Source organism: Lissotriton helveticus, chromosome 2_1, assembly GCF_964261635.1.
Source record: "Lissotriton helveticus chromosome 2_1, aLisHel1.1, whole genome shotgun sequence".
NCBI lineage: Eukaryota > Metazoa > Chordata > Amphibia > Caudata > Salamandridae > Lissotriton > Lissotriton helveticus.
In genome coordinates this window covers 1,950,064,961-1,950,088,005 of record NC_136059.1, presented here as the reverse complement: position 1 = coordinate 1,950,088,005, position 23,045 = coordinate 1,950,064,961, and the positions used below count along the sequence as shown (strand labels likewise).

Sequence of the window (23,045 nt, the reverse complement as noted above, 5' to 3'; positions counted from 1 at the left end):
GCGTTCCTGAGGCCCAGCAACCTTTGTAGCCACAAAGCGGTGGAGGAGGAGGAAAGAATCCAAATAACAAGACTACTCCTCCCTCCACCACGACAGAAAAAAGTACTCTATACAATGAAGCTGAATACTCTCAATCTGAGACATGATGCTATTTACTTTTGCATCTTTGGAATAGCATTAGCACTGGAGGAGGAGACAAAGTCACTGATAGTCTTGTGATACTTCCTGCTCAGTTTTCTGTATAATTACACTTCTGGAAGTTCGATTTACAAAAACGGAGAAAAGAAAGCAGAAAGAACCAAGGAATAATAAACAAAGATTGACTGGAAATAATAAAGAGCAACTTTACCATTCCTGACTTTCTGTAGAAAAAGCTGTTTATGCTGAGGATGAGGAAGAATGTCTTCCTTTTCAAAGAGGATTATCCAAATCTTCTTGCATCCAGGCACCAAATGAACTTAAAGCCTAATCGCAACCTGAGCTCAGCACGCCTAATGCAAAAGTACAAACAGTATGTGCCACCATCCTGAATACAGGACCTTTACATTTAAGAAGGCGCAGTTTCCAAAAACTTTTACCAATATCTACAAGTTGTATTGTTTAAGGATTCTGTCCCATTTTACTGTGCCAGGGATAGTCCGACAGTTTTACATAATTGCAATGGTTTGTACAGTACTTTACACCACACTAAAGACACCTTAATGACAGAAGAGAAAAACAAAAGCAATGATAGAGAGAAAATAAATAATGGGAGAGAGGAAACAAAGGGATATGTTTGAAAGAATAAAAAGAGGCCGTAGGATGGTCAGGACTATCCCAACAATAAGTATCTTGCTAGATGGAGCAGTCTTGCATTGCGAGTACTTGGCCTTATCTAGGTTACAGGCAGTAAGAGAGAAGACATGGACAACTAGTGCTCAAGTCGAAGGGGTAATGGTGGGGTCAGAAAAAAGGATGAGGGTGCAGCAGGGTCAGAAATCAAAGCACATTGTTCGAAAGGTACTACGAGGTATCAGGAAAGGATGCATAATCCCAGGGAGGCAGGAGAATAATACCCTTCCTAATCGCATTGTCTACAGTGGACCTGGATGAGTCTGCTGTGGACGGTATGCTTTTAGCAGATTGAGGACTAGAGCTCACATCTGGGATGTTTGTGCAACATGGAGAATGAAGAGAGGAGAACCATGCCCATTTTGTGGTCAAGTTCAGCTAGAAAAATTATTTGCAGAATTTGTTCTTTATTACTAGTGCCACCTGACACAATAAATGGAAAGCCAAGATTTTAAACATCAGATATTTTAACAGCACAGCGAATTGCGCTTAACTATATTGTCCATTGGTACTGAAGATAGCACTTGTCTGCTGCCCATAGCCAAGGCAGGCAAAACCACATAGTAATGTGCCAGAAGGTGAGAAGAGAGAGACACCTCTTTTGGTTGGATGTTTCTGAATCTATTTTCTTTAATGCAATCATGCATCTCGAAAGATTGGCCATCATTCTGATTATACATCAACCTTCATTCTGCTATGGAGTGTGTTCCCCGTTAACCTTTTCTTTAAGGAGATGCCTTAACTACCTTGATCTATTACATCCTCAATCAGGCAACAAACAACCATACCTTGGTTAAACAGTCCCCTGCTTATTGAGACCAATGAAACGCAGGACCACTATGATCAAAGAGTGTTATGTGGCCATTTTGATAATAAGGTTTTCATGAACGGACATGAAAATGAGCACTAGTTTCTCAAGACTAAAGTGTGCTGTGCAATGTTGCATTGTGGGGCCAATTCATAGGAGTATCAATGCCTTGAATGGGTCTGATGTCTTTTGGGTGACCTCAACAGCATACTGATTCATACTGCTGACGTGTCTAAATGCTGTCTATGTGGAGATAGAAGCCTGGAACCCAAAGGCAGGCGAATCTCGTGGAACTGAAGAGGGTAATCAGAACGTCTATGTCCTTGCAACCTGATAGTTTTCGGTTTGCCAATTCTTTCAAAGTGAGCTGATCTTGAATAGGTAACGGTGGACCATCAAATGATGGGTTGGAACAAAGTTGTTTCCACTCTATTTTCAATTTGAACAGCCTTATAATGGAGGACCCCGGAAACCAAATTAAGGGTCTCTTATGGGGACAAACTATGGACGAGTTGTGTTTTCAGAAGTCAATCCTTACATACACCAAGCCTTTGAGGAAGGAGATATGTACTCGTTCAGATCTCAGATCAGCAAGACCGCTGACCATCCACAGGGCCAGCAGCACAGGAATCATCATTCCAATTTACCGTTATTATTTTTATGTGCATTTTGGTATGCTTAGACCTTGTGAAGTCTTCCTGGGATCTCCCTTATAGTTTTTTTTGCATTTTGATATAGCACAAACTTGACCCAAGGCCATCGGAGCACTTTACAGGACCACCAGATTGTATTACACAAAGTCAGATTAACTTTATTTGTATTGAGATATGGGGAAATAAAGTGATTTGCCCAGAATCACATGTGATCCAAAGTCAGGACTCAGACCTGGTTCACAATTCCAAAGTCAGCCCCTCTGACTGTTATGCCACACTAGCAACCTGAGGCAATACCCAGTGGAGCAGTCAGATCTGTCATCTACCCTCCCACTCAAAAGCAGGCCTTTACTCAGGACAGTGCATAGGGCTCCAGTCAGTCACATGGAAGACCTATCACTCGTGTGATCTTGAGCTTATGTTTATGCAAAGCTGGTCATCAGGCCAAATTGGAAACTTGGAGGGTCAGTATGTACTGCTGTACAAGATGTTCTCTCAGGGAGAGGATTACAAAAATAATAGTGGACTAATCATGCACTACTGCTCCAGGATCCAGCAGTCGGTTACTATTTCCACTAATGCTGGAAATATCATCCATGATCGAGAATGTTGCTGCACTGTCAGTCTGCATAAGTAACTTACGGCCACGTGAAGCCATGCAAGGTCATTCACGAGACTGTGCTTAGTTTCAGGACTGGGTCTATTTTAAATTACTTGTGCAATTTAAAAGGAAAGTGCTCCATCTTGGACTGGATCTCAAATGAATAAAGAGATCATGAGGGAGATTGGTCACCTTTGGGCTATCACATTTAAACAGCATCAGGGATACACTGTGATGAGTCTGCAGTAGCAATGGACTCTGCCATTTTGTGTTTGTCATCATGGTAGCATCCCAGATTCCTGCTCCTGGGGGATAGGTTAAAATGCTGTTAAAGAGGGCTGATAGTGCACATACCATCCACTAGACCAGTTATCCCAATCCCTTTCCCATAAGAATACAAACTACCAGCAAGCAGTCACTATTATCTTTCATGAGCCACAGCAGTTTGCCTGTAGTTGTTTTGAGTATTTTTTTTTAATTGTACCATAACCATAGTAGCTTTTCTTGTTAAAACTGTTTTAGCTCTTTCCCCTTTCTGTTTACACCACAAGATGTTGTCTGGTTATTTGGAAAACAGACTCGCTGGCCCAAAATTTTGATTTTGCCTGATGCTGAGTTAAGTAGAAGGTGAAGAGCACGGTTTCCAATATACGGCTCAAGCAGACCAAATTTACTTCTGTGCTTGAATTCACGTTGGCAAGGTGAGGGTAAACAAGTAAGGAAAAGGCTTAGAATGGTATTATTTTAGGAAAATGTACTTGGTTAGAAAGATGCAAACCGCCATCAATGAGAGGAAACTTCAGAAGACAGAAAATGGGATTACAATACTCTGATTTTAAGCACAAAACACACTGATGTCTGCAAAATTTGTTAGAGTATGGTTATACGTTATGATCTCATTGTAAGCTGCAGGGGAGAATGAAGATCTGTGCTACAACAATCAAACATGCAGTAAGCTAAATGGGGCCATGGCGCAAAAGAGGGTCAAATTAGTGAACGTCACTCATTTTTGACTGCTAAACCATATCTTCCCAGCCCTGCCACAAGGTGGGGTATAATTTATCCTCCAACAATATTCTCCATTACCTATGTCATCAATCATTAAATGGATACAGAAATACATACAAGCATGTATAAGCGTGCACAGAAAGAATCCAACAGAGGTTACCCACCTTCACAAAACTCATCCTAATAGTGCACATCTTTGTAAGCTCATAGACTGTTTCAAAGCCGTGGTTTACGGACTGGGCCAAAAGCTGTGCAAATTCTTGGTTGTTGAAAATCTTCAGACTGCAGCCGCTAGGGATCTTGCACACGGTGGTTGGATGGAAGCCATGGTGGTAGTTGCAATTCCGACTTTGTACAAAAATACTACTATCACTGAGACATTCAGCATATACTTCTCCTCCAACGTAGTAGAGGTGAACACCTAAAGGAGGGGGTTAAAACAGTGATCACGTTATAGTACATTGGAAACCATTCATGAAGTATGCAGAATTTCTCAATTTTTTTTAAAACACTTTTTTTCTTCGAGCAGCAGGTAGTACAAGTTGGTGAAATACAATAATTATGGATCTTTGCGAGAAGTACATTTTAAGCAATATCTTAACAGCTGCAGATGTAAAACTAGATCCCGAGATAATGTAACAAAGGAAAGGACAATATGTTAATTGAGCTGCCAATAGCTATTCACTTTGCATACTTCACATGGCTTTAATAAGGTCATCACAACATTTATTTCCCTCTCCTGAAGTTGTACTCACATGTAATGTTTGGTGTGTGTTATTTAAAGGAACCGAATCAGATCACAAACATGGTGTGTCTAGTTGTCTGCTCAATGCAATGCTACAGATAGTTCTGCTTTAGATACAAAGGGGTACAAAAGGGGGTGGCGATGGACGGAGCATCTGAACCAATCAAACACTCACACCCAGTCAACAGATCTGGGTTTGATCCATCACCGTTCTTTAGCCCACTCTGCCACCCCAGCTCAGACATGGCCATATGCAAATCAGTCTGACCCTGTGCCTCATGGGAACAGTCCAGCCCGAACTGCCAAGCCATGCCTTCCCTGGACCGGATTCAAGCTTCCTAGGACCGGTTTCTGGCATTACAGCAGTCTTCAGCCAGGCTTGCTTGAATCCAGTGGCAAAGTAAGGAAGGGACTCACGTCTGAGCATACCCTGCCAAACGTATGGCGAACAAAGCGGTACAAAAGGGGGTGGTGATGGACGGAACTTCTGAACCAATCAAACACTCACACCCAATCAACAGATCTGGGTTTGATCCATCACCGTTCTTTAGCCCACTCTGCCACCCAGGTTCAGACATGGCCATATGCAAATCAGTCTGACCCTGTGCCTCATGGGAACAGTCCAGGGAAGGCATGGCTTGGCAGTTCGGGCTGGACTGTTCCCATGAGGCACAGGGTCAGACTGATTTGCATATGGCCATGTCTGAACTGGGGTGGCAGACAGCCGCAGCCGGTGGTAGGTGTAACTGCAGGGCGGTGACGTAGCGAGGGGGAGGGGCAGGGTGGGGGGTTGTAATGTATGGATTACGGACTTTAACAGGTAAGTAAACATATAAATGAATAAAGCAAATTTCGTTGTGTGCACTGCATCACTAAATGCGATGCAGTGCGCGCAACAAAATTCGTTTTTATTTATTTATATGTTTACTTACCTGTTAAAGTCCGTAATCCATACATTACTATCCCCCACCCTGCCCCTCCCCCTCCCCACGTCACCGCCCTGCAGTTACACCTACTACCGGCCATGGCTGGTGGCAGAGTGGGCTAAAGAACGGTGATGGATCAAACCAGATCTGTTGACTGGGTGTGAGTGTTTGATTGGTTCAGATGCTCCATCCATCACCACCCCCTTTTATACCACTTTGTTTGCCATAAGTTGGCAGGGTATGCTCAGACGTGAGTCCCTTGCTCACTTTGCCACTGGATTCAAGCAAGCCGGGCTGAAGACTGCTGAAATGCCAGAAACCGGTCCTCGGAAGCTTGTTTCCGGTCCAGGGAAGACATGGCTAGCAGTTCGGGCTGGACTGTTGCCATGAGGCACAGGGGCAGACTGATTTGCATATGGCCATGTCTGAACTGGGGTGGCAGAGTGGGCTAAAGAACGGTGATGGGTTAAACCCAGATCTGTTGACTGGGTGTAAGTGTTTGATTGGTTCAGATGCTCCGTCCTTCATCACCCCCTTTTGTAGCACTTAGATACAAAGGGGGCGTGCATAAAGGAAGGCAAGAAAAGAATATGAGCAAGTTGGAATCACAAAACTACTTCTAGAAATACCAATACACTTTGTCTTTGTAGGACACCCCTTTTTAAGTCTAATCTAGGGACAGTTTTAGATGTTTCGCCAGCCTCTAGTATTCCAAAACGCTTTACAAGAAAGGTACACATAAGTGCACATGCAGACAGAGGTTTTCTGTCAGCCCTCTTCATCCACTGGTCTGTTCAAGTGCCATTCACATGTCACATTTTGATTCAGCCCACCAAAGTGTACAGCATGGGGCAATGTGTGAAGCTACTTCAACCATTGACTCTCTTAACTGTGAATGACGGCATAATGATTGTGCAAAAGGGCATGTCTGCCTAAAAAATAGTCCACTGCAGTGCCAGGCCTGATGAGATCACTTTTGATATATTTTGTTTTACATATTTATTTATTTTTAGATGTTTTAGGCTTTTTTAGGGGGGAAATATTTACTTGCCACGACTACTTGGCAGCATTTTAATTTGTTACTCAATGTAAACTTGTAATATAAATTGTATATGTTTTGACAAATAAATAGACTGTAGATTTGCCATGGTCAAACCGATTTGCTTTTCAATGCTTGTTATTAGACAAAGCAGTGAATATACTACAAAAGGTCGTAGAGTGGAACGCAAATGGTATGGAGAAGCAGAACAAATATATTAGGTCTGCCTATTGTAATTTGGCAGATAATTTGGGTTCTGCAGGGGTGCACCCCACCCCTTTAAGGAATCTACCAAAGGGATTACGTGAGTCTTCGAGTAGGAAATAGATGAAGAGGCAGGTGCAAACTAGTGTTCCTTTTCCTCTATGCACCAAGTTTACAGATGTTTTTACATTTTTTCACGTCAGTCAGTCAAATACACTTTATTCGATTTGTTAAAAATCATAAAAGGCATAAAACATTTATATACATATAAAAAGATATAGTACATTTTCAACATGTGCAATACAATGGATCAGAAGAAATGAACTACATAAATAATGTAATTAAAAACGTACTATGTTACAATCAATTACGCTTCATGTGATTTAATTCTAGATGCCGCCACTAAGAAATTAGCCACAGAAAATATGATGCGGGTGCTGCTCAATGACTGAAGATAGACTAGTGCCAGCCTCACTAGAGTGATGCCCGCCTCCCTCAGAATGGGCAGCAAATATTTCTTTCTTATGTCCAAAAAAAGCCCGCAAAACATAACAAAGTGCATTGTGTCTTGAGTTGAGAATTTATCACAAATGCAAGGTGTGGCTGTGTCTGGTTTGACCCAAGTTGGATAGCTGCCCAAATAAAAGTGAATCAGATTAAATCTAAACTTAATCAATAAAAACCTGTGAAGTGGCCTTGTGACAATCCTAAGATATGGTTCGAGTGAGGTGGAACTTAATAACATATAGTGTGATCTAACTGTGGGTTTCAGCAATTCTCTTTCCTCACGTGCTAGTCAGGCTCCCTCCTTAAATTGCTTTTTAATCAGGTCCACGTCCTCCTTCCTAATAAAAGATGGTGATAGGAAGAGTTCCGGGCGTCCCAGCTGTTCAAAAGTGTTTCTCAAATATGCCAGCCAGGGCACTTTTTTAGAGTGATCTAGGGACATGACGTCAGTTAAAATCGCGTGGTTAAGGGTTAGTTCCTCATTAAGCCAAGTCTTTAGCCAGAATATTAACGGTGCCAAATTAAGCCTATCGGTGACATAGTCCAAGCCCACCTCCGCATGGATCGAAAAAGTCGGGGTGGACTGGGGAACGGACAGCAAGGAACGCAAGAACCTGTTTTCCGCCCTCTGGATTGATTCGCCATGTACATAGCCCCATAAGGCTGAACCATACATCGCGATTGAAATACATTTAGAATTATAGACTTTCAACAGGGCCTCCATCGGCCTAGCCCCCAACCTTTTTGTAAACCCCATAAGTGCCGCAGTTGATCTAGCCACAGATAGGCTCTTTACCCTTACCTGGGGGCCCCACGAGCTCCTCTCATCGAAGAGCACCCCCAAGTATGGGAACACTGCCACTCTAGAAACCACTTCACCCTTGCATTTAAAGATTTTTGATTTACCCCTATTTCTATGAATCCAACCACCATGGTGTGTGATTTATTAGCATTTACCTTTAGGTCCAGCCTATATATAAACGCCCCAAATGCGTCCAGTGAGCGCTGGAGACCATTACCAGTGCGGGCTATGAGGATGGCGTCATCCGCATATAGGAGGGCTGGGATCTTTGCATCTCCTACACGCGGGACGTCCCCGTCCACCTCCTCCAGATATCGGCCCAGGCCATTAATATAGATGGTAAAAAGGCGGGGGGCCAAGATACAGCCCTGACGCACTCCTCGCATCGATTTAAAACAGGTCGTACACCTTCCCTCGTTAGTGACCCTAATTTTGGCAAACCGCTCATGATGAAGGGACGCCATGAATTTAACCAATGCCCCATCAATCCCGAGCTCCAAAAGGATTGCCCACAATTTGGCCCTATTCACCAGGTCGAAAGCCGAGGAGAGGTCCATAAAGGCCAAAAATAACGACCCCTCCTTGGCTACCGTGTACTTTGATATCAACAAATGCAGATTGGAGCACTGCTCCAAAGTGCCTCACTTCTCTCTGAGCCCATACTGGATGTTTGATAGACCCCCACAGCTCTCAATGCTATCCCTCTGCTTAACCAGAAGGACTCTGCCGAGTATTTTAATTGCAGAATCCAAAAGAGATATGGATCTATAACACCCTGGGTCATCTCGCTGGCCTTTTTTGAAGATTGGCACTATGATTGAGGTGGCCCAAGTGGTAGGCAATGAGTTGCCATTGGCAGCGTTAAATACATTAGATAATATTCTGGCCCAAAGTTTCGGGGAGTGTTTTTTCACATGAATTATCTATTAACCACTTGTAACCACATTGTGATGATAGATAGCTAGAAAGACCATTGACATATTCCCTGGGTTGTCACAACGTTTTAGGTGGTGAGCAACTCATTTGAAGGGAAGACTGGACAAACACCACAGACACTCTGAATAAGATCACTTTTAGCGGAGTCTTTATGCATAGGATCAGCAAGTGCGACCCCTGCCGAGCTAAAAATGTACAAAAACCTTTTACCATTGCAGGCACAGTATTACAGATTGGCTTGGTAAAATACCATTCAAGACAACCTAGTGCGAATAAAAGCAGATAATGCACGCAAGTTTGCCTCATTAGAGCTCACCAGATAAGCATAGCTTTGCTCAGAAACAAGAGAGAACCCAAATACTATACAATGCCCTTTCAGGTCACACTACCCCATAAACTATGCATAAAAGAAGTAGGGAAACTGCAGTACTTTCAAAGGTATAGGTGGTAATCAGCTCCTTACTATAGAGCACTCTACATACAATACCGTCGACATTCTAAGTCTGCTCACCTCAAATGTCTGTATTCCTAAGCACAGGATGAACACAGTAAGGATTCCTAATTTTGTTTGTGTGATTTATGCAGCACTCTATGCCTGAAATGGCACTGTTTAAAAACCTTTTAAACAGTCCAAAAGGGCTGGGACTCCTTTACAGCTCAGTAGTGTCATACTTAATTCCAACACCATGGCACAACAAAGGAAAAATATATACAACTAAATGCACAAGAGTACGCATGGTTCGGAAACAAGTTGTGCAGGAGGCAGCACATATGGTACTCATTCCATATTAAGTCCTATGAAACATGAAAAGATTTGCCCAAACAAAAAACGCAAACTCAAAGTCTTACAGTTTTTTAGTGTGAAGTTTATAGGATTTACATCAATGATGCATACGTTACTCAATACCAACAGTCTGTGATAACGTCTGTGATTTTTATCAGTGAAAACATTTAGAAGGGGCACAAATTACGACTTCGATAATGTTCAAAGACTAAGTCACAACATTTGTAATGTTTAATCCGATACTGTTTAACAATATTCAATTTCCTAGTTTCGGTAGGAGTGAATTTACACAGTGTTTTTTTTTAATATGGATTTTCATGAGATGAACCCCAGGATGACATAAAACATGCACTTTTACCATAAGCAGCTAAGTTGTACCTAAGAGGTTAGCATCGGTATTCTAGGCATTCTTCTGGAAAGGCAACTTCTCAACAGTTAATCTGAACTGAATTATTTTATTTAATGAAATAACCAGCAGTTTAAATTCTAGTACATTCGAATTCACTACATCAAAACAAAATCAGGGTAACTCTCCAAATGCTTTTGGGCCTATTAAGAGGCTGCCTGGACACAACCGTCAGCTGTAAAGGAACCTTGTATGCCATGAGCACTTTAGGTGTATACAACGACCTTCCACATAGATATATTCTGCTAGCATTTTTCAGGTATTGGATTTCCATTCAAGACCATGCTTTCTATTTCGACTCACGTGAGAAACTTGCCCTCACTCTACACCACATTCCTCAATAAACTTGCAAATAAGGAAATCGTCAAGTTACCTAACAAATAAAATGGCTGTTTAAGGTGGGCAGTGAGAACTATAGAGACCAGAAACACTTGTGTTTGAATACCTAAGAACACTCAAGCAGTCAGTCATACAGGGTGCGCTCATGTTGTGAAATATCAGATATCAGAACTAACTCTTAAGTTTTGAAAAGAGAAATAAAAAGACCCTGCAAGACAAAATATACTGACAGAAAGCCTCTTAAGATCTCTTCTGAACCAGTTCCTGTACCTTGCCGAGCCCACCGTTTCCCACTAATGCGCACAGACTTATTATTATTATTATTAGATCGGTTTTGTACAGCGCACGGTTACCCGGGGGCATCCCAGCGCTATGCCAGAAGGGTTAGAGAACCAACAGGAAAGGGGGGGGGAAGGAGATTAACAGAAAAGAAGAGTTTTCAACAGACTTCTTAGGATTATTTTGTATAGTTTTAATTGCGTATCCCTACTCTGCTGTATTTGATGTATACTATAACAATCCCCCCATTAGGCCCCTCCACACTCACTGTCTTTTTATCCTTTCACATAAGGGCATTTAACTGCATTACAGGGTTGGTGAAAGCCTTGCCTTGCCTCTTGTCATGTGATTGATTTTCATCATTGTATCTTGTAACTGTCCTTATTTTGTTATGGTGTTCTGTGCTATCTTTGTAAAGCGCTCTGTTAACCTTGCATTGTCTGCACTAAAATTACGATCAACGCTGGTAGATAATAGAAGGAAAAACGAATTGCAATTTCCAAAGTGCAGCTTCTTTACCCTGCAGAAATTCAAACTAAAGAATGACCCTTGCCACTGTACTAAAAATAAATACCTAATACAAGAAGGTGCAGAAAAGCTGAATTGAGCTATTCTGCTGCCAAACTAGACTAAATTCAAAAGTGTAATTCACAAACTGGAATCCTTGAAACCATAAGATACATGTATCCTTGAAACCATAAGATACATGTAAAGATATTGTGCAGTCTCAGCTCGGAGGACTCCATGTCTAGAAGGGAAGGGGCAGGGGAGGATGCCTAAGGGGCAGGGCACAATATATAAAGTTATAAAGCATTAGCTTATTGTGGTTGGAGAACTCAGTATCTGAGAGTCCGCTGTCAGCCAGCAGAAAAAGAAAGTCATTTTTGCAGCTGCAAACAGTAATGTTGGGAGAAGTGTCTAAAGCTAGGGAAAATGCTTAAAACATGAGATAACTAGACAGCACGTATAGCACAATCCATCAGTTTAGACACTATATTATTGCATGGTCTCAAATTGATAGAGAAGAGGTCATACAAAAGGAAACTATATCTAAAGCGCCCAATACATTCTCACCTGACATAGTACATCATGAGAGGCCTAGAAGGTATGGAGAAAATCCACAAAAAAATAAGGGAGGAAACATTAAACAAAGTGAAATGTATCCCAGGGTTAAACACTCCTGGGCCCCTCGAGGTCCTCCAAGTAAAACAAATCCCTAGTCCACTACTGGCAGTCGTGAACTACTAGCCCGACTTTGCCATTGAAAGCAATGGCGAGGCAAAGCCACCACTTTCCCTGGACTTGCGTACAAGTCACTCCTCTGATAGGCCTACCCAGCTCAAAGGCAGGGTGCAATATATGATACAGGCAGGACATGTATGCAAAAGGAACATCTTTAGAGTGTGATGCCTTGGTCGTCCAATCGGCGAGTACAGGCTACACGCTGACCCCTCAGCTGTGCTAACTCCTGAACGGTGCAACCAAAGTGGGCACTTCAAAGTATCAAACAACTCATTACATTAATCCAGACTTATGTTTCAAGTTGAAATTAGTTTAACTTGTTGCATTGTACAGCTGTAGTCTTTAAAAGTACAGCTGAAGAAGCCTGCTGGGGTAAGTTGGTAGCCTAAAGTCTTCAAGTCGCTACCCACCGCCATCATGCAGCACCAAGACACAAAGCATAGAGTTGTACCCGAATTTGCAGAGCCCACAAGTGCTGTTGGGGAGTTGCTGGGACCGTCAGAATGCAAGTTATCGACCCAGGGAGAATTGGCCTGTGACCACGATAACGGGCGACTGGACTTCAGGCAGACCGTAAAGGACTTCGTGGGACATCAACCTGTAACCAAGACCCCCTCACTACCTTCATGGACAGGGGAATCCCTACAGGAAGACTCCGGTCAACCGCATCGCATCCACAGCATCATTAGAGCATCTTCAGCATCCCTAATCCCTCGCATCAGGACCTTTTCATAGGAATTCATTGCAATGCGGATATAGTGCTTGGAACTGCTTGAGGAATGCTTCTTCTGTGAAGGTAACTGATCTTGAGGACCTTGCTGGCCCCCATGACTAGTGTTGACTTTGCCATGGCTTGTTCGCGGTTGACGGAAATTGCTTTGATTTATTATTCCTTGTAAAATAGATATCTCCAGAACCCTACGGTGGATCTTTTTCATTCTAGTGTCTAAATTCTTTTAAAAATATGGCCTTTTAAGTTTAACTGTCCTTTTATATTTGTTGTAGCTACGCTTCTACTGCTTGTCCGAACAGGACCACGCCTGTGAAAGGCATATTGATGACTGAAACCTCTGGTTTAAAGCCTGGTATAGTACTTTCAGCCAGGCGTGCTTCCTAAGTGTGATGCCCGCGCACATCTGTCCGCTGGCCATGCCTGCTGCATTCACAGCAGATATGATGCAGGAGTTGGTGATGTTTTTAACATCCTGACCATGGCCGTGGCTCTCTTGAGGAACTCCTCTGGAAGGTGCTATTGCAGCCCTTCGATCTCTTCCCACTGTTGGTGACCATAGAGGTTAAGAAGCATGTTGAAGTCGGCTATCCTCCATTGTGTGGCCGCCTCTCTCTGTCTTTCTGCCCACCAGGCTCAGTCTTTTGCTCTCTTTCTCTGCTGGTGGTCCCACTGGTTTCAGGGCATTGCTACTTTACTTTGTGATTGTCACAGTGATTGAATCCACAAAGACATTCACTGTGTTGAATGCTTGTACTTCTCCACATGAGGGGTTACTGCTCTTGCTGTGGCTGGTTCACTACAGACCTTGTTCCCCTAGTCCAGGATGCTGAGGAACATTGATAGATAGAGGGACGCTTTCTGGGTAGGCATTAGAGTTTCCAGTAGAAAGCCTGATTCCTCCTTTTCTTCCTCTAATTTCCTCCATACATGTTAACTGCTCTTTTGAAAAAGCTGTTGTACAAGGACAGGTCGTCCGGTAATTAAGGCCTCAAGGCCCACGCCCTCCTCGGGGGACTCAGTGTCTAGGTCGTGCCATGTATCCTTGAACTAGCTGTGTTAATCGAACGATGCTGCCTCCTTCTTCCAGTTTGTAGATTTTCTCCTGCTCTCCTTCGTGTTGTCTGTGGTGCCTCCTAATGGTTGCTAGTTCTCCACCTCTGCGGATCCTGATGGTCTACGTAATTTTGTCATAGATTCCTTAAACTCTTTTTTCCTCAGGAGAAGGTCCACCATTTCGACGTCAAGCCTTCGCCTTTTCCGATCGTTCTCGAACGCTCTTTATTCACTCTCCACTGTGGGTGGTTTATTCCTTTTCAGCATAGGCAGTTCCACTGTCCGCGTGTATTCGCTCTTCTCCTTCATTCCCTCTCGAGCACTTGTTTGCGTTGAGGGCTTCGTCGAAGGTTTGCCTACATTCGTGTCCTTTGGTCAGGACTCGTGCAGCTCCTTAAGTTTGTGCTGTCCTTCAGTTGTGTTTTTCGACAGTGAGGCTGCTATCCAGGACTTCCAGTCCAAGGACTTAACATCCAAGCCTTTCGGCAGTTTTGATAACTTCTGCTATCTACTTTTGGCATCTTTCGCTGCCTTTCTTGATGCTTCCCTCCTTTTGACTTCAGCTGTGGCATCTTCAATGACAGACTCCACTTCTAGCACTGGTTCAGCCTCTTAGACATTCTCTCAGTCTTTGCTGAATAGGTAAAGGTATTTCAGGAATGTGTGCACCTTGTGGGTGCTAGCCATTGAGTGGGGAGCTAGTCTTTGCCGGCATCATACATCAAGTGTCTTCTGCACGAATTCAGTGCAGGCTTCGTAATCTTCGTCCTGTAGTCCTCAGCAGACAGATTGCAGACCTCATGTGAATCCCTCTGTGAAAACTTGTGGAGACAGTTGAGGGCAGAATTTAAAAGGGTTATTTTCTATGACCCTTCGCTGCATCTATCGTCTTCATTCTCTAGCCATGTGTTTTTCACCTGCTCGGTCTCCCATCGGGTCTCTGTTTGTGCATTCTTACCCTGGCTTTTTCACATTCATCAGTGCTTTTCGGTTTTTTCTACTGTTATTCCTAATAATTCTAGAGAGCTCCTTGGTCGTGCTTCCAGACCCAACGGCGAGCAAAAGAAACTGCATATTCCCTGCATAGTGACCTGCTCGCAGGACACTCCCGCGCCGCACGGCCCCAGCTGTGCCGGTACCCTCTCCCCTCGCTGCTGCCCCCAGCCTCGCTTACCACGCAGGTCCGCCCTCCTCGGCGGCCTGTCCTGCCGCATAGCACCGCTCGCACTCTGTGAGCGCTCCCCCCCCCCGGGCCGGCTCCGCCGTCCCCCGTAGGACTCGGCTGCCCGTGTCACTGTATTTCTACTGCTGTCTGTGATCGTTGTTTATTTTCCTTTCCCTCATTATTGTATTTTGCCTCCTTTGTTGTGTTTACCCCTGGTTGTCCCCCCGCCCCGCCGCCGTTCACGCGGCCACGCCCTCTTCCTTTCTGTGCCCTCCCCGCTCCCGCCTCCCAGCTGCCCTCCCGCCCACTGGTCCATAAATAGGGTCCGCACGGCGCAGTCCAGCGTGACCTGCTCGCAGGACACTCCTGCGCCGCACGGCCCCAGCTGTGCCGGTACCCTCTCCCCTCGCTGCTGCCCCCAGCCTCGCTCCCCACGCAGGTCCGCCCTCGTCGGCGGCCTCCCCTGCCGCATAGCACCGCTCGCACTCTGTGAGCGCCCCCCCCCCCCCCCTGGGCCGGCTCCGCCGTCCTCGGTAGGACTCGGCTGCCCGTGGCACTGTATTTCTACTGCTGTCTGTGATCGTTGTTTATTTTCCTTTCCCTCATTATTGTATTTTGCCTCCTTTGTTGTGTTTACCCCTGGTTGTCCCCCCGCCCCGCTCCCGCTTCCCGCCGCCATTCACGCGGCCACGCCCTCTTCCTTTCTGTGCCCTCCCCGCTCCCGCCTCCCAGCTGCCCTCCCGCGCTCCGCCCCCCCCCCCACTCTCCACTTATGGCAGAGTGGCCAACGCGCAGTGGGCGCGCCGATTGCGCGCCGAAGGCGCGCCAAAGGTAAGCCCGTTTGCGCCCGACCGCGCCTGGACCGCGCCCAGTGCCAGGACCCCTGGCCCCCGCAGACCCCAGCCCACCCGCCGGACGTACGACGCCGCCACCCTCAACACCGGCCGAATCCCGGGATGCTACCGAGCCACCCCGAGACGAACCCACGGACCCTTCAGCTGCCACGCCTGCAAGTTCACCTGCATCCGGACCTGCCCCGCACCAGCACCCGCCAAGCCGAACACCAGCAGCAACCACCGCAAGTGCATCCTACTCAACACCCGCTCCATCCACAGACACGCCATCGAACTCTGGAACCTCCTCGACACCTCAGCTCCTGACGTCGCCTTTCTCACGGAAACCTGGATGAACGACTCCTCAGCGCCCGACATCGCCATCGCCATCCCAGAGGGCTACAAAATCACCCGAAGAGACCGTGGCAACCAGACTGGAGGAGGCATCGCCATCATCTACAGGGACACCATCCGCATCACGACCAACACCGACGACACCCTGACAACAGCCGAACACCTGCACTTCCAGATCCACACGGACCCCAAAACCACCCTCAGAGGCACCCTCATCTACCGACCCCCGGGACCACGCACACAATTCAGCGAAGACATCGCCGACTTCATCAGCCCGCACGCCCTCCCCTCCGCTGACTACATCCTCCTGGGGGACATCAACTTCCACCTGGAGAACAACAACGACCGCAACACCACCACCCTGCTCGACAACCTCGCCAACCTCGGACTCAAGCAGCTGGTGACCACCCCCACCCACCTCGCCGGACACACACTCGACGCTGTCTTCTCAGCCAGCAAGGACATCGTCTTCAGCCACGCCACCGGACTCCACTGGACGGACCACAGCTGCGTCCACTTCACCTTCAGAAGATCCACGATCCACCACCACCAGCAACAGGTTGCTCGAAGAAACTGGAACAAGATCACAGCAGACCAGCTCGCCGCTTCCCTGAGCCAGCACCCTCCCGCCAGCTCAGCGAACCCCAGCCAGGCCGCCGACAACCTCACGAAGTGGATCAGCAACTGCGCAGACGACCTAGCCCCACTGAGGACCCCGCCTAGCAGACCCGGCAGCAAGAAGGCCCCATGGTTCACCGACAAACTCAAGAGCTCCAAGAAGAACTGCCGAGCCCTCGAGAAAGCCTGGAGAAGGGAGCCAACACCGGACAACATGACCACCCTCAAGCTCGCCACCCGGAAGCACCATCAACTGATCCATGCCACCAAGAAAACAGCATTCAAGGACCGGCTGGACAACAACGCACACAACTGCAAGGAACTCTTCAACATCGTGAAAGAGCTCTCCAACCCCAACGCCGGAAACAACGACATCACCCCGTCGCAAGACCTCTGCAACTCCCTCGCCTCCTACTTCCACAACAAGATCGCTGACATACACAACAGCTTCAGCCCACAAACAACGCTCCCCACGACCGCACCAACGCCCCCCACCACCACCCTCAGCGCCTGGACCCAGATCAACACAGAAGACACCATCTGCACGATGAACTCTATCCACTCCGGATCTCCGACCGACCCCTGCCCCCACCACGTCTTCAACAAGGCCGACGCTGTCATCGCACCCCACCTGCGGGACATCATCAACACCTCCTTCGACACCGCCACCTTCCCTGAGAGCTGGAAGCACGTCGAACTCAGCGCTCTACTAAAGAAACCAACAGCGGACCCCACCGAACTCAAGAATTACCGGCCCATCTCGCTCCTCCCGTTTCCAGCCAAAGTCATCGAGAAGACCGTCAACAAGCCGCTGGCCGCCTTCCTCGAGTCGAATGGATCCCTCGACCCCTCACAGTCTGGCTTCCGAGCCAACCACAGCACCGAGACCGCCCTCATCGCTGCCACCGATGACATCCGAGCCCTGCTGGGCAACGGTGAAACAGCGGCCCTCATCCTCCTAGACCTCTCCGCGGCGTTCGACACTGTTTGCCACCGCACCCTAGTGCAGCGCCTCAGCAACATCGGAATCCAGGAGAAGGCACTGGAGTGGATCATCTCCTTCCTCGCTGGAAGGACACAGAGTCCGCCTACCACCATTCAGATCTGCAGCCACGGAAGTCATCTGCGGCGTTCCTCAGGGCTCCTCGCTCAGCCCCACCCTCTTCAACGTCTACATGAGCCCCCTTGCGGCCATCGCACGCCAACACAACCTCAACATCATCTCCTACGCCGACGACACCCAGCTGATCCTCTCCCTGACCAACGATCCCGCCGCCGCCAGAACCAACCTCCACGAAGGGATGAAAGACGTAGCCGAGTGGATGACGACCAGCCGCCTGAAACTGAACTCAGACAAGACGGAAGTCCTCATCCTGGGCTCCTCACCCTCCGCCTGGGACGACTCCTGGTGGCCCCCCGCCCTGGGCACCGCACCCAAACCAACAGACCACGCACGCAACCTGGGCTTCATCCTGGACTCCTCCCTCTCCATGACCAGACAAGTCAACGCCGTCTCCGCGTCCTGTTTCAACATCCTGCGCATGCTACGGAAGATCTTCCGGTGGATCCCCACCGAGACCAGGAAGACGGTCACCCAGGCCCTCGTCACCAGCCGACTGGACTACGGCAACGCCCTCTACGCCGGAACCACCGCCAAGCTCCAGAAGAGACTCCAGCGGATCCAGAACACCTCAGCCAGACTCATCCTCGACATCCCCCGACGCAGCCACATCTCCGGACATCTGAGAGACCTGCACTGGCTCCCCGTCAACAAGAGAATCACCTTCCGTCTCCTCACCCACGCACACAAAGCCCTACACGACCAAGGCCCGAGCTACCTCAACAACCGCCTCAACTTCTACGCTCCCAAACGCCACCTCCGATCGACCAACCACGCCCTCGCCGCCGTCCCCCGCATCCGAAGAGCGACAACAGGAGGAAGGTCCTTCTCCTACCTGGCCGCCAAGACCTGGAACACCCTCCCTCCCGACCTTCGCCTGACCCAAGACCACCTCTCCTTCAGGAAGAAGCTCAAGACCTGGCTGTTCGAGCAGTAGCGGCACCCCCCCCCCCCCAAGCGCCTTGAGACCCTCCGGGTGAGTAGTGCGCTTTATAAATGCCTTGATTGATTGATTGATTGAACTTCAAAAAAAAAAAAAAAAAGAAAGAAAGACAACGGATTTTTTTTTTTCTGTAGCCAAATACTAGACGGCAGAATAGATACACAGCATGTGAATCCAGAAAAGGATTCATGCTGCAAAACTATGAATTCACATACATTGTAAACTACTACCATTGCTCTATATGCTAAACCCATGACATGGATAGTAGTCCACAGTCGGACAAATAAGGTCACGCTTGGTGCAACCCTCAAAGTCACAGGACATTGACAGGACCTCACTTCTCTGGAGGGGCAGGCCTATGCCTCAAAGCACACCCTAATGTAGTCCAGGATAACAGATACACGCAGATAGCCAAGGAAGGGAAACAGGACTGTAGACGTGTAGGTGACATTCCCATCACAACAGATACATTTCTGCAATTGCCCTAGTATGGAATATTTAATTTCGATTTAGGGTACTTTTATAGTGCACATCTAGTTCAGAGGGGATCTTGAGCGCTGGATGCAACAATGCAGGTAGGAAATAATTTCTGCATTTAACATTTAACGTTACACGGTTTAAATAATGGGGAACTATTTTTCACCCCTAACATCCTGTGACATCTTGTGCATTGATAAAGTGGTGCATATCATCACTGTCACCACAAGGTTAAAAAAAAAATCTGACTGGAGGTCATGAGTGGCTGTGCTCTCTTAAGATGGAGTGGGAATGTAGGTTATTATCCAGACATTTGAGAAAACTGTCCTAATACAGAATGAGTTCTCTCAAAGGAGTACACCTCAGAAATTACACAATATGTAGAACGTTACTAATTTTGAAATTACTCTTCAGGCAACAACACATAAGAAAAGGGATTCCAGATCATACTAAAACAGTAATATCTTTCAAATGTAATCCTAAAATGACAAAAAACCACTATATTTACTAGGCAGACATTGCCCTAATCATTTACTGCAAAATCAGTCTAGGTAGATACAGGTAAACAGTCTTATACGGCCAAACATTTCACTGCATCAGTTCACAAATACCAGAAATACTACTCTTGAGGGAAGGAAGAGCAAACAGTTTATAAAAGTCTGCCAAAAGGAAGGCAAAAGCAGTGAAAGAGAACACACCTTTGCCAATATGCCGCCTGGTGTTCTCAATTGTGGAATTTCGGTTAACGTTGGAGAGCAGTCCAAGGCAGAACCGGTTCTTATTGTTAGAAGGGTCAGTGAAGCCATCTACTAGGACACTTGTGGAGGACGCGTGGAAGGCTTCGCCAACACGGTTGTTGAGTTCATAGTAGACAATAGAACACCAGTGCTTGGGTTCTTCATAAGCAACTGCTTGCACATCAACTAGGAGGAAGAAGACACTAATTGTGGTTAATTGCGACTGGTAATAAAATGTTAATTAGAAGACAAACATACAAGCAATACTTTGTGGTTAGTGGGTAGAATGGCAAAAGTAAATGTATTAAAGGTAAAAAAACAACACTTTGTGATTTATATGAAACATCCCAGCCGCCATCCACTTTCCACAATGATGCTTCTGGCACTCCACGTTACTATGAAAACATGGATTATCACATTTTAGCAGGATTTTCCTACAAATATTTTAATAACCATACTCCAGGCTTAAGAAAGGAAGAATTAATCCAGTTTTGTCACTGTCACTTTATTCTTTCAATTCTAAAATGTACAATATGGCAATCAGTGAATTAATTAAAATAAATAAATTCAAAAAGAATTGTGGTGACTTTTACTCATAAATCCAAGGGGCATTCCTCTTCCCCGCTGATGATTTAACCTACCATCTACTGCTAGGACTGGTAACTGTTTCTCAAAGCTATGAACAGCTGGTATTAAACAAGTGCCGGCACCCAATATGACGCAGTTGTAGGGTACTCTACACGTGTGCACATGCTCTCAATTTCACATTTTAACGTAGCACCGATAAGTATAAAGAAGTTGTACCTAATGGCAGAGGAGTAGGCAGAAGGATGCTGGGTAGGGGAAATAGATCATTTGATTTAAGAGGCAGGTTACTGGCATTTACCTGGGCTTCCTGCTCACAGCAAAAAAACTTCATTCATGCCTTAGTTTATATAACATAGCCAACATTCAAGGACCAACAAATAAGATCAGGTATCAATAAGGCCCCTTTGCATCAGCATCCGTTTTCCTCAGCAGACTCCTCGCCAAGGTTAATCATCCCTTTGCTCTTGGACCTTGTCAGTTACTATTAAAATCTTGCAATATGTGCAGACCACTGCTGCCCATCACCCATATGGCATTCTACTGTCTCAGGCACTACCAACTGGTGCATGTCCTTGCCATAGTTCTGAGGTGTCTGCACTTCCTGCTCCATACAGGTGGATGCAACCTTCTCTCTTCAATGAGGCAGCACTCGCCACCCATGACAGAGCTGCTCCATACACGAACACTGGAAATCATCTGGATGCACTGTAATAGTTTATCAAGGTCTCAATTATGGTGAGCCAAGAGTTTGGATTCTTGCACCCTTCAGCCTCTTTGAGGATATAGAGCTGAATAAAGAGGGAATGCATGAAACAGAAGCAAAGCTGCAAACAAAGCACACATGGCACCTTTACCTACGAGGGAAGCAGGGAGAGTTAAAGGAGAATGCATGAAGGATCAAAGGAAAAGGCATAGTGAGTTTTTGCTTTGACTGTAAAATACTGCTAAATGAAATGCAGGTCCTTCTCTCATTGGTACCAACTTCACTAACATTGCTGGTCCAAGGTCGCAGAATTATATCTGCCATCGGGTACTTCTTGTGCAAAGACGTCGTGATAAAAGATTGACAGTTTGTCTTGAAGGAGCAGGCCTCAACCCCGGACTGACTCAACAATTGGTATAGACAGGTGGTATTAAACAGGTTGACTGATATTTGCTTCTGGAATGCCTTTAGGGCTAAGAATATGGCTAGTAACTCCAGGTGGATGATATGGAGTAACTTCTGTTGAGGAGTTCACCTGCCCTGCATGGTGTGATGTAGTAGATTAGCTCCCCAGCCGGAGAGCGATGTGTCCGCTGTCAAGACAATCTGTGGAACTGGCTCTAGGAACAGTCGCCCTTTGGAAAGGTTTTTGGTGTTCCACCACTGCAGAGAGGGGTCAGCGCGACCGTCTACCAACACCAGATCTGTTAGCTGACCTCGAGCCTGGTTCCATTGGTGTGCTAGGTACTCTTGGAGAGGACGCATCTGGAATTTTGCGTGAGGCACTATGAATATGCAAGAGGCCATCATCCCTATGAGCTGCATGAACACTCGTGCTGGAGTGTTGAGGCTGAAATTTGGTTATGAGGGTTTGCATGCTTGCTATCCTGACTGGACTGAGATAAGCGAGCGCTTTTGATGTGTTTATTGTGGCACCCAGGTATTGTTGTAGATGAGACTTTGCATGGTTTACTGTAAGCCCCAAGTTGTTGAGTAGTTGAATAGTGGCGTGGGTGTGATGTATACACTGACTGTATGAGCTGGCTTTTATAAGCCAGTCGTCCAAATATGGCAAGACGTGAATGTGTTGTCTTCTTAGATGAGCTGCAACTACTGCTAGGCACTTGGTAAATACCCTTGGAGCTGTGGTGACTCCGAAAGGGAGTACTTTGAATTAGTAGTGTTGACCATCCACTATGAACCTGAGATATTTCCTGTGCGATGTGTAAATGGAAATATGGAAGTAGGCGTCCTTGAGATCTAGAGCAGCAAGGAAGTCGCCTTGTGAAAGAAGAGGAAGGACCTGCTGAAGTGTGACCATGTGGAAATGGTCTGAGTGTATGCACAGGTTTAGGGGGCTGAGGTCTAGAATAGGTCACAGAGAGCCGACCTTTTTTGGTATGTGAAAATAGAGAGTAAACTCCTGTGTTTTGTTGGTGCTGGGGAACTGGTTCAATTGCACTAAAGAAGGGAAAGGACTTCCTGCTTGAGCAGTGATAAATGTTCTAACGGCATTGGGCACTGTTGGGGTGATATGTTTGGGGGGTAGAGGTAAGTTCCAGACAGTAACCTGACTGAACGATTTGTCTCACCCACCTGTCTGTGGTGATG

The 23,045-nt window shown here is 46.4% G+C and overlaps 1 protein-coding gene across 3 annotated transcripts in view; it reads right to left on the bottom strand.

The window, feature by feature from the left end:
- SMAD1 (SMAD family member 1) overlaps nucleotides 1-23,045 on the bottom strand; it is a 258,254-nt gene that overhangs the window by 5,583 nt on the left and 229,626 nt on the right. For all 3 annotated transcript variants that reach the window (XM_078676885.1, XM_078676884.1, XM_078676886.1), the window contains 2 exons: nucleotides 20,105-20,329; nucleotides 4,066-4,322 (listed from right to left, as the gene is read on the bottom strand). In XM_078676885.1, the coding sequence (XP_078533011.1) occupies nucleotides 4,066-4,322; nucleotides 20,105-20,329 (482 nt within the window). The remainder of the gene's footprint in view (nucleotides 1-4,065; nucleotides 4,323-20,104; nucleotides 20,330-23,045) is intronic.